This window comes from Macadamia integrifolia, chromosome 9 (genome assembly GCF_013358625.1).
Source record: "Macadamia integrifolia cultivar HAES 741 chromosome 9, SCU_Mint_v3, whole genome shotgun sequence".
NCBI lineage: Eukaryota > Viridiplantae > Streptophyta > Magnoliopsida > Proteales > Proteaceae > Macadamia > Macadamia integrifolia.
In genome coordinates this window covers 10,134,074-10,148,971 of record NC_056565.1, presented here as the reverse complement: position 1 = coordinate 10,148,971, position 14,898 = coordinate 10,134,074, and the positions used below count along the sequence as shown (strand labels likewise).

The window sequence follows — 14,898 nt, the reverse complement described above, 5'->3', positions numbered from 1 at the left end:
CAATGTGGTATAATATACGGTATATGGTATATATACGGTTGGGACTTGGGATAACGTTAAAATGCTTAGGGTGGTGGGGCCGAGAGATAGGGTTGTATGGGTTGCGTGACATTTCTCTTCCAATATCCCACGCTGTTTCGCGTTTCAACATTTATTTCCTTTGGTTTTTTACTTTTCTTCTCTATTGGACTTAACCGTGAGGTTAGGATGTAACCATGGTTAGACTGGATTGAGTTTGGGTATTCGGGTTGGGTGGGGCCGACGGAGGCCTTTAAAAGCAAGGCCTCAGTGTTCTGTGTTTCCATCCTTTCTCATCTGTTGTTGAGCAGTTACCTCCGTTCCGAAGTTGGATGGTGGAGTTCTTTGTTTTTCATTTGTGTTAAGGGTTTCGTTGTTGTGTTTATCCTTTCCTTCTTCCCATATAATTCGAGTTTCAGATCTCTGGTTAGCTTTCTCTCTCTAGCTTCAATGATCCTTTTCCTGATCCTCTGCTTTTTTCTTTCCATGATAAACGCTTGGATGAATCTATTGCATATTTGGAGATAAATTCTGGTTTCTTTAATTTCAGTACCGTCAATCGAAAATCTCCGGCTGTATCCGTCTGTTCATCGTAGTTTCGGTGACTTATGGACCGGAAAATTTGAAGACAAAGTTATCATAAATTTTGCGAACCAGTTGTTGTCGGTCCTAATAATGGATTGGAACATTTGTGCAAAACAATATTTCTGATCTAAGTTCTGCATGAAACCAATGAATTTTTGTTCCGCTTAAATTCACAAAGCTTTAAGGTTTCTCCGATCTGCGTTGGAGAAACCGTTTTTCAAATTTAGAAAAATCTCTCACTGGAAAACAATTCTTATGTACTTTTGGTTTTCAAAATTCTACTTTTACTGCTTCTGATATTTTATTTGTTCTAGCACATAATAAGTTTGAGATCTTTTTGTTAGCGGTTGATTGATGTTTTATAAAACTGTAGAGAAGAAATGGCGGAGAACGGAGAATTCAGCTTCCCGAAAGGTGGAAGTGAAACAGGAACCGCCAGGAATGGGCTCGCAAGGATCCAAACACATACAAAGAAACAAAACGGGATCTGTCACGATGATAGTGCTCCTCCCGTGAAAGCGCAGACGATCGACGAGCTGCATTCGCTACAGAAGAAAAAGTCGGCGCCGAGTACTCCCATCAAAGGAGCTCAAGGTGCTTTTGCCCCCATTTCGGAAGAGGAACGCCAAAAGCAGCAGCTTCAGTCCATCAGGTAAAGATCTTCTTTAAGATCACAACCAGTCGACGGATAGACTCGACAGCACTGCCTACTGATTTTAAGAAGTGTAGAACACTCTCTCGCCTGCTGCTGCACGCTCGCCACTGTATGGGCGAACACATTAGTAGGACGGTAGGACCCGCCCCTCTGGTCCTGAGGTGAAGGCGTCACAGTAAATTTGTTTGATTCTTTAGCCGCGTGGGCCCAGCACCCATCTTGTGCTTGATTCTTGACCCTTGAGTTTTGCCAAGAGAGAGATTTTATTACCAAATTACTAAAAAACCCCTGACTTAGTGGAGTTCTAAAATAGGAAAAACAGGGGAGTACACGAGGCTCCGCCTCCACTGCGGGGTGCGGGAATATGGTTTTAAGTGCGGGAATATGGTTTTAAGTGCACGGTATCCGATATGATATAGATATCGAACAGGTTTATCCCTGATTTTCCTAAAAAAATATTTGGGTTTTTTATTATTTTATCTTTGATCTATACAGTTCCACCGATGCAAGATCGGCACGGTATTGGGATCGGACAATAGCAATATATCGAATCGGCCAGTGCCGATTCCTTGTTCAAATTAATCAGAATCGGCTGGAAACTGTCAGAAATCAGCTTGATCAGTTTGTGTTGATCCCGATGCGATCAGCATCGGTCGACCGATCCCTCTGATTTTTGAAACCCTTGGTCATGACGTAAGGAATCTTACGTTATTGCATCGGTAGAACTTCGTGGAATTCTAAATTAGTGGAAAGAGACGTCCCTGCCACACTTTCTGCTTCATCACGTCCCTCGTTCTAGACATGCGAACCCTCGAGTTGTAGGGGGCCAATTGCAGACCTGTCAGATATGTTCGTCGAGCCCGAATTGGTCCGGCCCAATTAATAATCATATAAGGTTTTAGTTGGTCCCGATTATAATCGAACCTTCCCGGTGCAAGGGAGCAACGGACAACTGATTAATAACCTGATTAAGATGAACATGTTTGAAGTCTGTTTATAACTTGCATTGAGATTATTTAAATTCTATTTATGAAGCCCAAGTCATTAGAGTTTGATAAATTTTTTTTAAGTTAAATATGTCGTTAGCTCATTTAAAGTCCATATAAGGCCAATCTTAGATGTCTGTTTAACTTGATAACGGATCAAAACCTTTTATAAATGGGACCATACCTATTATGAGGAGGATTGATTATTTAATCGGGCACTACACGTTTGTCCATATGAATGCTGCTAGGCTACTTAGCGCATGCAAAAAGTTAACATCTTCCCCTTATTATGGGTGAAGAGGGATAAACACACGCAAACGCAAATTTTTAAGCATTGTGAATGGATATATCATTTATTTATCTCGTACACTCCTGATCTGTAAATATAAAAATCTATTAAATAAAAAAAAATTGATTTTATATTTATAGATTAAGACTGTTTTCGTACTTGAACCTGATCCTAGATTAGGACTAAGACCGTTTCCGTACAATAGCTTCGTACTTGAATCTGATCTGCTCACTATATAACATTTGGAAAAAATAATTTACCTGTGTCTTTTTTCAAGGGTGGATCAAGTCTCTTTTTCTCATCCATGAGCTGGTCCTGGTGGCGGGTCACTATAGATCCATTTTCAAGAAGTTTTCCGTAACAGATTTCGACATAAGCCGTCGTTTTCAAGAAATATTTTGTCAAATAAATTTGGTAAAATAAATGGAGTCTACGCCGAAAGGAAGGTGATTAGATTTTTCTTACTAACAAGTCATGGTGTGCTGTTCTCTTTCAATTACAGTGCTTCACTGGCATCTCTGACGAGAGAAACAGGGCCAAAGGTGGTGAAAGGAGACCCAGCAAAGAAACCTGAAACTCCCAAGGTTGCTCACGCAGCTCATGGCGCACATCATCATTTCACACCTACACTCAGCATCAGTGATAGCGCTTTAAAGTTCACCCATATCCTCTACAACCTTTCTCCCGCTGGTAATACCGTCTTTCCTTCTTCTTTTCGTGAACTCGGCCGTCTCACACGAGCCTAGTCCTTCTGTTGATTGTGTTAGCTTTGATTGACTTTCTATTTCTAATCTCTCTCTCTCTCTCTCTCTCTCTTTGCAGAGCTATACGAGCAGGCTATAAAGTACGAGCATGGATCCTTCATAACGTCAAGTGGTTCCTTGGCAACGTTATCAGGAGCTAAGACAGGTCGCTCTCCAAGAGATAAACGTGTAGTGAAGGATGAAATCACAGAAGAAGAACTTTGGTGGGGAAAGTAAGCTGTTCCTCCTCTTCTGAACTAGATTCTGTGGTCAATTATTCAATTCCTATCTTATCCACTCCTCCCCTACCCCAAAATTTTAATATACTTGTGGTTCATCGTTCCATGCAATGGATTAATTATTTAATCTTATGCTACTTTTTGTGGATTTTAATTTTGTTTATATAGGGGCTCACCGAACATTGAAATGGACGGGCACACCTTCTTGACAAACAGAGAACGAGCCGTTGATTACTTGAACTCGTTGGATAAGGTATCTTCCACTCTCTCCTTTGTATTGCAAGTATTCTTGCGCTACCTTGATTCTTGATCTGATCCCTGAGAACATAAACCATTAATTCTCTTTTAGATTTTGATATCTAAAAATCTTGATGACATGCTTGCTTGGAAGATAGTCCTCGGACGGTAATTGATTAGTATTTACTTAAATGTAATATATTAAGCCGTTATTGATGCTTCTCACTTCCTAGTTCCTATATCTATGGGTGTCAAATATGGGAATATGTTTCCTGTGGGGTTGTGTGGCCCACGCCTGTGCCTAGACACATTGGGGTGGGGATGCAAAATGACCGCCCGTTAGCCATGAAAGGGAAATTGAATCCTCTATGGATGCTTCCTTGTGTGTTCCCATTGGCCCTCACGCAAGTGGAGGACACTTCCCCATTAAATATATATTTACTGTCCCTCTTGCTCTGCCTTGTGTGATAGAACCAAGTTCTATATGACTTTCTTGCATAAGACAACTGCTTGATCAGTTGGTTGGTTCCTTGCCAGTATAGTGTAGGCTTCAAGTAGGTCACGGTTCAACTTTCCTGTCTTGATGAGAAGTGACCAATGTACCCTCATGCCTCAATTGTGTGAAGGTAGAGGATGAGAAGAATGAGGGTGTAGTGTAGGGATTATTCAATACTCACATCATTATTGTTGTCCTTGCCTCCTTGGGCGGCCCCATTCATTGTTGGTGATTTGGTGTACGCCCATAGGTGCCAGGCTGCCAGCCCACACAGCTATTGCCTTCTTTATTTATCCATAACCTTGGGAATTAGGGTTTAAAACTTTGAAACCAGCCAGGATTGGACCCGGCTTGGACACGGCTCTGATCCGAATCATGGAGGATCGGTGAGGAATCAGTCAAATCAGCCCAAAGTTGCCCCAACTGAGATTTTGGAATGGGATTGGTTGATCTGGATTATCTAGAATTGAGACTGGTTTTGGCCAATTCGGATCAAGGTAGGAGATTACCCTACACTTTTGTCGTCGGAAACTCTCTCCTGTATACATACTAGGGCCACTGTTGACCCATCAATACTCCCACTCCTTCGCCGATGTATTAAATCTTATCCACTTGATCTATGTTAACCATCTATAGCTTGGACACAGCGGTTGGATTAGCATATCAATCAGGGCAAGGCGGGAAAAAAGCTGTACATCGGAATGTCCTCACCATGTATGATTGTATGAATACTGATCTATATAATACCACAAAGACTTGTTGGTGCTGGAGATTGAATGGTCCTCTGAATTATATTAACTCCAGATGCCAGACTTAGGGCTTCAAACCTCTGATCAATCTATTGACATACTTGATGTATTGCTTTTTTTTTTTCTTATATTCTTCCTGTAGAAAAACTCCAATGAATATGAATAGTGACTCGATAATGTGATGGTTCTCAAAATTTCAGGTGTATGTGAATGATCAGTTCTTGAACTGGGATCCGGAGCACCGTATCAAAGTCCGCATTGTCTCAGCCAGGGCATACCACTCCTTATTCATGCACAACATGTAAGTAAAGCATGAGAACAACTTATGCTTATAAGCAATACCTCTCCTCCTTTTACAGAATGGGATTAAGCTTCTCCAGATAAGTCTTCTTGACGTTAATACTCTGACAATTATCTCTATCAGATGAGGATATCATCCTATTTTAGTTCTAGGTAGAATTCAAATAGGCCCATACTGTGAAGTGCAGAGATGCACTTGGTGTGTATTAGTGATAGTATAGTGTACAGTACGATAACTGCGTGGGGTGGCAGGTGTATCCGACCCACTCCTGAAGAACTGGAGAATTTCGGTACTCCGGACTTCACCATTTACAATGCGGGCCAATTCCCTTGTAACCGTTACACACACTACATGACATCCTCCACTAGCATAGATCTAAATCTGGCTAGAAGGGAAATGGTCATCCTTGGCACGCAATACGCCGGGGAAATGAAGAAGGGTCTGTTTAGCGTCATGCACTACCTCATGCCTAAGCGTCAAATCCTCTCCTTACACTCTGGATGCAACATGGGAAAAGACGGCGATGTTGCACTCTTCTTTGGATTATCAGGTACAGTATCATCCGTCGGGTTGTGGCGTCCTCACGTTCGCTCCTCTCGCCATGCCATTGTCTGATTATATGATACGCCCTTTCTCTATCACTCTTGAACCTCTTGTATATATTTGATTGCAAACATTTATATATCTTTGTTCTGCTTCTTTCTTGTTACTGATGAGTCTTAATCCACTATGCTTTCCTCAGGTACAGGGAAGACAACTCTGTCAACCGACCATAATAGGTATTTAATTGGAGATGATGAGCACTGCTGGAGTGAAAATGGTGTATCCAATATTGAGGGGGGTTGCTATGCTAAGTGCATTGATCTTTCCAAGGAGAAGGAACCTGATATCTGGAATGCTATCAAGTTCGGGACTGGTATTAATTTGACTTTCCTATCTAAGCACATAACCACCCTTATTAGTTCAGTTATGAAAGTACAAAATAACTGTTCCTCCTGATTTTTGTTCCCTACCTCAACTTGATCAGATATGGATTGTTAAGGGATGTTATTAAATATTGCGTGTGTTGTGACAGTGTTGGAAAACGTGGTGTTTGATGAGCACACCAGAGAAGTGGACTATTCAGACAAATCTGTTACAGGTAATCTAGTACAACATATAGCTAATTTTCCAAGACTCATGTGTCATAGTTGCTGTTTTATGGCTGAATGTCACAAGGGGCTGTTGGAGTTCTTTGGTTAGCTAGGAAATTGTCAAGCCTATCCAAGATTTAGCCCTCTTTTTTGTTTTCCATTTATTAAATTCTACTCCACTAAGCCTTGTCCCAAGTTCCCAAATATTTGGGGACTTTCCACTACTTTTAGGAGGATCATATACATTAGATCAAGGTAAGGTGACAGCTTAAATTTGGTGAATATTATTCATTTATTTGTTTGTTTGTTTTGTTTGCATTCTAACCAATATGTGAGAATAAAGAAAGCAAATTTCACCGCCCCAAGGTGGTTTCAAATTTGAAACAAGAATATTTTCACTGACAAACAAACAGCTAGGATAGCAGAATATATTTTCCAATGATTTCTTGGCAAAAAAACATGGCCGTAGTGATCAACATGTGGGATGTGAAGTCGAGTTCTTTTCAAACCAATCACAATCTCTATTTTAAAAGAATAATTGTAGATTTTTCTTTTGGGAGGTGCTTCAGTGACCCTTTTTTTGCGTCTAATGCATCATTTGCTAAGGTTGTACTTTTTAGTAGTTAAGAAAGTATTGTTCGGCCATCCCTATTCTGTGGATATAAGTATAGTAAGGCATTGTTAACAGTGTAGGTGCAAGAATTAGCATTTTGAGAGCAAGAAGGGTAGCATATAGCCAACTAAAATAATGGTGTAAATGTGTAATGATATAGAATCATTTCAGAGAGTGACAGAGAGTAATCAAATGTTTAATGTTGCGTTTTGTTTTCACAGAGAACACTCGTGCAGCATACCCAATCGAGTACATCCCCAATGCAAAGATACCATGCGTCGGCCCACATCCAAAGAATGTCATCCTTCTTGCATGTGATGCATTCGGTGTGCTTCCACCAGTGAGCAAGTTGAGCCTCGCCCAGACCATGTACCACTTCATCAGCGGCTACACTGCTCTGGTATTGACCACATATGATCATTTACTCTTCAGAACTTCAAACTTATGCAATCTCTCAAGAAATTGTTAGAAATAAACTGTATATTATGTTATGTATCCAAGTTCCACATTTGCCACAGGGCACACCTGCATAATTCCCGGTGCACTTTAAAGTCCAATTTACATATTATGGGATGAGCAGTTTTGTGATGGGCCTCTTGGTGATGAAAACAGGTGGCTGGCACAGAGGATGGCATAAAAGAGCCACAGGCTACATTCTCAGCTTGTTTTGGTGCAGCATTTATAATGTTGCATCCGACCAAGTATGCAGCCATGCTGGCTGAGAAGATGCAGAAGCATGGAGCCACAGGGTGGCTTGTCAACACTGGCTGGTCTGGTGGAAGGTATGTGCCGTTATGGAATTATCTACAGAATATGCAACTTTTGTAATTACAGATGGTTTGAGCTTGGCTGACTCTTTGCTGTTGCTGCTTATTATTTTTCTTCCTTGCAGATATGGCTCAGGTAACCGCATCAAGTTGGCATACACTCGGAAGATTATTGATGCCATACACTCTGGCAGTCTTCTGAAGGCTAGTTACAAAAATACTGAAGTGTTTGGGTTAGAGATCCCCACTGAAATCGAGGGTGTGCCTTCAGAAATCCTGGATCCGATAAACACTGTAAGTTAGCTCTATTTGTAGCATTTACCTGTCATTTGGAAATGTATAAGATTCAGTTTCACTGAGAATTGTGTATTGGATTGCAGTGGTCAGACAAGAAGGCACATAAGGACACTCTATTGAAGCTTGCAGGTCTGTTCAAGAAAAACTTTGAGGTGTTTGCGAATTACAAGATTGGCAAGGACAACTCCCTGACGGAGCAGATCCTTGCAGCTGGTCCTATCTTCTGATCTGGGTGAATGGGAGAAAGATGAAATTGAAATGAAAACATTATAATGGTTTTGATGGAGTGGGAAAATAAAAAATGAGTTATGTAATAAAAGTTTAGTGGTTAGGGTTACATATAGATTTGGTTTGATATCATGTTTGTGGTATAGTTGTTAAAGCAGCTTTGATTTATTTCGATAATATATACATATAGAAGTCAGGTTCATCAATGGTTGGATTCAAAATGGTCACTGAATTTTGCCCTGAACTTGCATCCATGGCTAGCAAACACTTTGGCAACCCCCAGCATACTATAGATTAATCCAGCAGGTATTCAGGCAAATTGGTGGTCAGGTCCACACAAACTGCATCTGCCTGTCAAACTCTCATGAAACAAACAAGTTTTGATAAAAACCAGGAGAAATTTGGGAATTCAGATAGAACAAAATCATCAAAGTAATATCAGATGGGTATCATACTGATTTTGAATCTTTTGATGCCAAACCCAATCTAACCAGTCTACTATGCCTCCATCTACCTTCTAAGGATTATCCCATATTAGTTTCAGTTGGAATTTTCAACCCACCAAGGAAGCAGGGTGGGCTAGAATCATTATTAATAATCACAATATCGTAGATGCTTCAATGGATCTTGGAATTGCAGGAAGCGTCCGAGAAGCAGAGGCTAGAAGAATTCAGCAAGGGGACCCATCAATGCAATGCAGATGGGATATCGAAGCTTAGAAATCTTGACTGATTCCAAGAAGAGGGCACATTAGACTACACCACAAGAAGGTTACTCATGGCCGTGGGAATTTATTTTGCAATCTTATGGAACATTTCTATCCCCCCAAAAAAACAGAGGAGAAATATAAAGCAAAATGTGAACAAAGTTCCATGGCCATGCTCTGAACTTTGGTTTAGGAATCAAGTTAACCAGCAGCGGAGAATCTGTCCAAGCTTCTTCTATTTGGCTTCCCACCCTTTCTATTGCTGAGTAAAGTAAACTTTGAGCCTCTCAATGTTCACAAAAGTTTGACCATAGTTTTTTGAGTATTTCTTTTATATTGGGAATGCATTCTGTCCAGAAATGCACCCTGGCGTCCAAACACAGGGGTTGTGAAATGACCATTGCATTCCTCCTGATCGATGTTTGTGTGCTTTCTTTTTTCATGGGTTGAGACGTTGGCGCATGGGTCTCGCTCCCGGCCAAAAACATTTTCCCATTTTTTTTTTCTTGATATGATTTTTATCTTCAACCTTTTTTAAAGTGAATAGTTTTCAAAACTAATCAATCAGATTTTTTTTCCCATAACAGTGGTAATTGACATTGCAGGAATCATTCCTGTTCGATAGATGGAGAATCCTCTAGATAGGCAACAAGTCTTCCGTCTTTAGTTGCCTATTTCAATAGTTTAGCCATACTGTTCATGGGGTTTTTTAAGTTGTTATATCAATATTTCATGTTCTTCAAACTAAATAGACTATGGGGAAGTGATTCCCTGTTTTTGAGCATGATCTTTGCCAACATTTCTTGTGTCTATCTCTCTTTACACACAGAGAGAAAAGAGAGACAAGAGAGCATTGGTATAGACCACACTCTCTGCTGGAGATAATTTTTTAGGAGAAAGTTTTCTATCTCCGGTGCCTCTACCTGAGGTTGTGTGCCCCCTATGTGTAGGTGCAAGGCCTCTTATGGACAGAAAATGGTGGAATGGTGACTATAAGAAGAAAAAAAATGGATAACATGTCTTACAAAGTTTTGGCATTGACTTTAAACTTAAAAAATTCTTATATGGTATTTATTGACAAACGGATTGAATAGACATATGCCCTATTGTACTGGTGGTGGGTGAAATTTGATACATGAGCTAACTAGACAGATGTAATGGAGTGAGGTTTTCGAATCCCAGAAAAAGAAATAAATAAATAAATAAATAAAAATTTTCAAAATTTTAACACTAGGTTTGTGGAGAAGGATACTTGACAACTTTCCCATGCTTAAAGAAAAATACATATATTTTTATAAAAATGAAAGGAAGCTATCCAAGTTATGCTGTAATCTTTTTCTTATTCTTGGTCTTTCTTGGACTATGACTTCGTGCAATAGTCTCACACCATTCAAGGGGTGTGGCCAATGGATGGAGTGAAGTTATTGCAGGAGGTCATGGTCTAGGAAAGGATCTAGTTTTGTACTTTCCCTACACTTCTCAGGATTTAAATACTTCCTAGTTTGGGATCCTGGTTGATCATGATCAATTTCAATTCGGATTAGATTGGAATAGGCCTAGATTGATCCCGAAATCAGCATATTTCAGGGATGTAGGGCTTTCTCTATATAGGATCTACTCGAGTTGGATTGGAAAGAATCAGGATTAACCTCAATTGATTCTGATCCATTATCGGCAGATCTTATCTAGTCCTTAAAACCTTGACCTTCTAGATACTGTTTTAAATTGGTTGTAAATTGTAATGAGTCAATGACTGATGTTGAATAAGATTACTACACGTGTATGAATGACAAAGAAAGGTCGAATGCTTATTTGTGATAGGATGATAAAGCAATTATTATTATTATTTTTTGGTAAACAAATGACAATGCAAGCAACTAGTTAAGGGACACAAAATACCACATTGTAACACATAAAAAAGGAATTCAAAAAATAAATATTTTTAATAATAAAGTTTGATCTACTCGTGGTTCACTTGAGGGGTGCAAAATATGACATTGGTCTACATTGAAGAAAGCAACAAAAAAATATTTTCTCTAAGGGTGACAATGCAAATTATATTTTTGGTGAAAGATAATGCACATTAAGGGGTGCAAAATACCACATCGTACTGCATAAAAAAAATATATTTCTAACAATAGGTTTTAGACTTAATCTACTCGTGGCTCAGTTAAGGGGTGCAATATATCACATCAAACTACATGGAAAGAAAGCAACAGATAAATATTTTGTTTAAGGATGACAATGCAAGATAAGGGATGCAAAATACCATATTGAGAATGTATTACATCAAAACAAAGGGGAAAACAAACATTTATAACAATAGGTTTTGGGCTTGATTTACTTATGGTTAACTTTTTTCTTTTGGGGTTCACTCACAGTTCACTTAAGGGATGTAAAATGCCACATCGAACTATATTAAAAGAAAGCAACAAATAAATATTTTATTTAACAATAGGTTTTTAGCTTGATCTTCCTACTTCAAAACTCCATTTTTTTGGCCGGATCTTCTAGAAAATGATTCTTATCACCACTCAAGGATGTGACACTACTTAGGGCTTATGTGAATTTGAAGGATGGTAATGCAAGTTAAGGGGTGCAAAACACCACATCTGCCTACTACATTAAAAGAGAGTAACAAATAAATACTTCTCTGGCTAACATGTATTGGGCTGGATCCTTCTGCCCCCAATCAAAATCCGTTTTATTGGCTAGATCCTAGATCTTCTAGAAAATGACTCCTATCATGGTTGAAAACACATAATCGATATAATGTATTTCCATTTTAAAAAACCGATTTGATAAGAAATTAAGAATATTGTGTTCATTGGTCAAGCATGAATACATTTATATTCGTTAAATTGGTTATAACCAGGTTCAATTTAATCGGGCTATATAAGTCTTTAAAGAAGCTAATTGGACTATGCATGGATCCATCAAACTATAAACAATTGGTTTCTTATGCTACATTTTGCGTGCATTTTTGGAATTTATTCTATAGGTCAATAACACATTCCAAGAAATCATATTAAACTCAACTTTAATTTCAAAATGTCTATTATACGATTCCAAATGCTTTCAACATACATGTATAATAGGAAAGAATACAGTCCCTCTAAATGTACCCTACACCCACACACATGGAGGAGTGAAGCCAGACTGTGAAAAAACACCTATGCCCTGGCTTCAATTTCTCATGTGTGTGAACATAAGGTATGCTAGGAGGTAGTTTGTTCTCTTTAATCATGATTTAGGATCCAGATTTTCAAGAGGTGAGGCTTTAGGGTCCACAAAACAATGAAGTTGAAAAATGAGATGACAAAAATAAGCAAAATAAATAATAGGTCGATATGTTTGAGATCATTGATGGAAAACTATTAGGGGGTGTTTGGTTAGGTAAATCAAATGGTGTATGTATCGGATATGAATGTCAATCTTTTGTTAGATATTCTTCTGAATTATGTTTCTTTCAGAAAAATCGTTTGGTTGCCTTGAGGCTAGTACATGTTTCTCGCGGGTTGAGATATTGGCTTCCGTAGAGAACTTCTTTCCGCTTTCTCCTTTTATACTAGGTGGTAAAAAGGTTACTCAAATCTGAGTTTAAGTGTTGAGGTAAACTCAGATTTGGAACACATCCTTTGTAATATGGTCATTCATGTGAAGTAGGGTGCTCACTTATGAGGATCATCTAGTGGAACCAATCAACTCTAAAAATTAAGAATTATTATTCTAAAGAATGTCATCCCAAAGATTTACTGAACCAAACACCCCCAAAGCTTTAATATGATCTCTTAGAAAATATTATCAATCAAGCATGCATACCCAACGCAGCCTTAGATTCTTATTGGACTTGAACCGCGAGGTTAAGATGTAATCATGGTTAAATTGGGTGGGGTCGATGGAAGCCTTTAAAAGGAAGGCCTTTGTGCTCTGTTTTGGCATTCGTTCTCATCTCATCTGTTGTAGTTCGAACAGTAACAGCTTTACTGAGGTAGGATGGTTTAGTCCTTTATTTCTCATTCTTGTTAAAGAGTTTTGTTTCCCCATATCCTTACCAGTTTCCGATTTCTGGTGAGCTCTCTTTCTCTCTGAAGCTACGATGAAGATCGATTCTTCTCCTGATCCTCTGCTTGTGTCTTTCGATGATAAAATTTGTTGAATGTATTGCATGTGTTTGAGATATACTTTGTTTTCTTATATTTCAGTACCTTGAATTGTAAGCCTCTGCTTGTCTCCTTCTGTTTTTTATTTTTTAATTTTTTTATTTTTTAATTTTTTAATTTAAATCTCTTCCTCTTTCTGTGAAAAGGCTATTCTTCTAGATTTAAGATCTTAAAAATCCCAATTAAAAACCCCAATTTTGGTTTCTTATTGATCTCTTTGTAAACCGCGGAAAGCTATTTCATTTGTTCTAACAAATAGTAAATGAGATCTTTTTGGTAGCGGTTGATTGATGTTTTATCAAAATTGTAGAGAAGAAATGGCGGGAAACGGAAGAGTCAACGGAAATGGAACAGTGAACAGTAACGGAATTGTCAACGGAAACGGAAAAGTGAACGGGAACGGGGATTTCAGCTTCACGAACGGGAATGGGATTGCAAAGATCACAACCCATAGAAAGGAAGAAAACGGGATCGTTCACGATGTGGACATTGCTACTCCAGTGAAAGCGCGGACGATCGGCGAACTGCATTTGCCGTAGAAGAAAAAGCCGGCGCCTGCGGCGCCTATCAATAGAGCTCAAGGTGCTTTTGCTTCCATTTCCGAAGAGGAACGCCAAAAACTTCAGCTCCAGTCCATCAGGTTGGTACTCTTTTAACGCCACAGTCCGGTGGGATTAAATTTTGCTGCTATATTCTCATAGTAAGTGTTAACGTATCTTCAAATTTTAAATTTGAAATGTAACCAAACACCATGTCTACCATTTGAAATCTTTATCTCTTCCTCCGAGTCAGGACTCAGGAGTTGTAATAACTCAAGAGCGGATCAGGTTTAGGTAAGAGAATAATCTCGTATGTCCCTGAATCGTAGATTTAGAATCTACTTTTTCTCTCTTCAATTTTCTTTCTTTATTTGATAAATTCTAAATCCACGGATTAGGAATGAGGTTATGACAACCACACACACTCTCTCTCTCTCTCTCTCTCTCTCTATATATATATATGTGTGTGTGTGTGTGTGTGTGTGTGTGTGCGCGCGCAGAATAAGTCTCTTTTAACTATTAGAGTGAATAATAGCTTTTTTTAAAGAAAAGAAGAAGTGATCATAACCAAATCCTATCTCATGTGACAAGCGGCGCTTCCAAACGACCAGAGTGAATTATTTAGTGCAGTTTTTATGTAAAATAATAATATTTATTTCTATTAAAATTTTAAAAATAAAAAATATTGGCATCTGGTCGCATGGCCTGTGCCGAGCCAATGGATGTGCATACGCAACCATCCAAACAGGGGCGATTGGTCCCTTAGCATTGAAAATCTAAAATAAGTGACGTCGTTATTCTGTTCTTAATAATTCGTTGCAGTGCTTCGTTGGCATCTCATACGAGGGAAACAGGGCCAAAGGTGGTGAAAGGAGACCCAGCAAAGAGATCTGAAACTCCAAAGGTTGCTCACGTCGCGCATCCTCATTTCACTCCTACCCTCAACAACAGTGATAGCGCTTTAAAGTTTACCCACGTCCTCTACAACCTCTCTCCCGCCGGTAATACCCCTTCCTTCTTCTTTCCTTTAACTCTGTCCTCACACACGAGCGTGCTGGTCCTTAATTTTGTTGTTCTAATTAATTCTCCCTCTCTCTCTCTGCCCGCAGAGCTATACGAGCAAGCTATAAAGTACGAGCACGGATCCTTCATAA

The 14,898-nt window shown here is 39.1% G+C and overlaps 1 protein-coding gene across 1 annotated transcript; it reads left to right on the top strand.

Moving 5' to 3' along the window:
• Positions 1-290: 290 nt before the first annotated feature.
• LOC122088894 (phosphoenolpyruvate carboxykinase (ATP) 1-like) lies at positions 291-8,542 on the top strand. The gene is made up of 13 exons (XM_042658256.1): positions 291-444; positions 977-1,255; positions 3,036-3,223; positions 3,356-3,509; positions 3,684-3,768; positions 5,198-5,298; positions 5,550-5,848; positions 6,041-6,214; positions 6,374-6,439; positions 7,266-7,444; positions 7,657-7,826; positions 7,937-8,105; positions 8,192-8,542. The coding sequence occupies exons 2-13, from the start codon at positions 984-986 to the stop codon at positions 8,333-8,335; spliced, it is 2,001 nt and encodes a 666-aa protein (XP_042514190.1). The 5' UTR covers positions 291-444; positions 977-983; the 3' UTR covers positions 8,336-8,542.
• The last annotated feature ends 6,356 nt before the right edge of the window (positions 8,543-14,898 follow it).

Excerpts from the sequence above, each read along its gene's own strand:
- LOC122088894 (XM_042658256.1), top strand. The coding sequence starts at position 984 with ATGGCGGAGAACGGAGAATTCAGCTTCCCGAAAGGTGGAAGTGAAACA. Across the intron at positions 3,224-3,355 it reads CTACAACCTTTCTCCCGCTG|AGCTATACGAGCAGGCTATA; the intron begins GTAATACCGTCT and ends CTCTCTTTGCAG. Across the intron at positions 3,510-3,683 it reads GAAGAACTTTGGTGGGGAAA|GGGCTCACCGAACATTGAAA; the intron begins GTAAGCTGTTCC and ends TTGTTTATATAG.